Source organism: Octopus bimaculoides, chromosome 16 (genome assembly GCF_001194135.2).
Source record: "Octopus bimaculoides isolate UCB-OBI-ISO-001 chromosome 16, ASM119413v2, whole genome shotgun sequence".
Lineage (NCBI taxonomy): Eukaryota > Metazoa > Mollusca > Cephalopoda > Octopoda > Octopodidae > Octopus > Octopus bimaculoides.
In genome coordinates, this window is record NC_068996.1 from 45,833,774 (window position 1) to 45,835,682 (window position 1,909).

The 1,909-nt window shown below is 35.6% G+C and overlaps 1 protein-coding gene across 1 annotated transcript in view; it reads left to right on the forward strand.

Annotated features, from left to right (window-relative positions):
* LOC106875212 (formin-J) overlaps positions 1–1,909 on the forward strand; it is a 190,854-nt gene that overhangs the window by 158,284 nt on the left and 30,661 nt on the right. Inside the window, exon 5 of the mRNA XM_052973496.1 lies at positions 1,469–1,486. Coding sequence (XP_052829456.1) covers positions 1,469–1,486 — 18 coding nt within the window. The remainder of the gene's footprint in view (positions 1–1,468; positions 1,487–1,909) is intronic.

The following is a 1,909-nucleotide window of genomic DNA, read 5'->3' on the forward strand; positions in this document are numbered from 1 at the left end:
TATATATATTTATTACTGCTTTTCCAAGAAAGTAACAATGACTTTGTATTTTGATACTGGATATCACTTTTTTTCTCTTTTTTTTTTTTTTTTACGTATAGCATATCGTATCAGAACGACTTTGATGTGTCCACCGCTCATACAAAGTCATTTTGATTTTATCAAGTAAAAATAAACTTAGTCTCTGAAACTTAATACATTAATATATAGTGTGTGAGAAGGCATACAACCTGTGGGTGTTGACTCTTTTGTTCTGCCCTTTGACCTGATATAGGGGTGGACGTTATTTTTCCCACTCATATGGATTCAACATGTCGTGCTACTATTACAGGTATTTAAATTACCGACTCTTTAAGAGCGAAAGCTATTAAATTTAACTATAATAAGATCTGGACTGTGAGTTCGAATTCCTTTTTCAAAGCAATTTATCCTCTTTTCTACGGTTATAACAATTACCCTTTTTATTTATTTACTTCGGTTTCTCGTAACAATTGAAATAGGATATGATTTAAGGTTAACAATCTCATCAGTTATAAATACCCCAAGTCCATGTTAGCTAGTGTAACCTGATCGAGCAGTCAACCCAATGATCAAATGTGTTTAAACCGTGGTACTTCTATTTTTCCCAAGGCTATCTAAGAGTACATCACTCAATGCGCCTTAGCTCTGCGACGAAATATTTTCAAAGACATTTGCCTAGTTTTTCTAATTGTTCGAGAGATCGCCTTGACCAAGGGTTCCTAAGCACCACCGGGTCACAGACCAGCATCTGGCCGTGGATTATTTGGTACCGGGCAGCAGAGCAAGAATACATTTTAAAATTTCAGTTCTATTTTATTGACTATCGCAGCTGTGCACGATGTCCTTGCGCATGGCCTAGCAGTTAGGGTGTTGCATGCACGATCACTAGGCCATGGATTCGATCCACGGACCGGGCGACGTATTATATTCTTAAACAAAACATTTCATTTACGGTTGCTCTGCAGGTGGGAGATGTCTGAATCGTTGACGCCTTAGCAGAGATGCTTTACAGTATATCTTCCGGCTCTTTATGTTCTGAAGTCAAACCCCAACCTTCTTGGAGAAGGCAACAAGAAACCACTCCAGTATTTATTCCAAGTCTAGTCATGATAGCCAAAGTTCCAGTAATCTACTTAACAGCAGCAGTGGAGGACACGCTCTCTCCTAGGTGTATAGAGAGAGTGCTGGAGAAGGTTATCGTGCACAGTGGTGGTTTGCTCTTGGCAGACCACCACTAGTTTGTATAAATTGGTAGATAGATAGATACTAATTAAATTATATATTACACACATTGTTTTGTTATGCACATGACAGCACCTCCATCCCCATCCGGACCGTGGTACAAAAACAGGTTGGGAACTGCTGGTATGGAGGATGAAATGCATTGTAAAAAAACAGTTGTCATTTAATATATCATTTCTAAACATGTCTTTTTTCCCTTATCCAGGAACTAACTCGATATATCGTTGGTGAAATAAAAAAAAAACATCGAATAAAACTACATTATATCTTTCATACTTTCCTTTAGAAATATTGTTGAATTTAAAAGTATGAACCCAGAAGAAATCTACAGCAATTTGCATAGTTTATATTGCTCAAAATATTGATCAACTCATATCGATCAACACATTATTGAAACTACCTCATTTGTTTATTGATTCTAGATTTTAAATACTTACTACAAGTATCCTTATCAAATAATTACATAATCTTAGTTGAGCTCTTTTCGATTAACTTCATTATGTGAAACGTAACAGTACTTGTACTTAGCATGGAGAACGTTGAGTATTTTCCCTGCATCCATTTTGCTAATATTCATAATCTCCACCATATTCCTACTTGATACTGATATATATATATATATATATATATATATATATATATATAT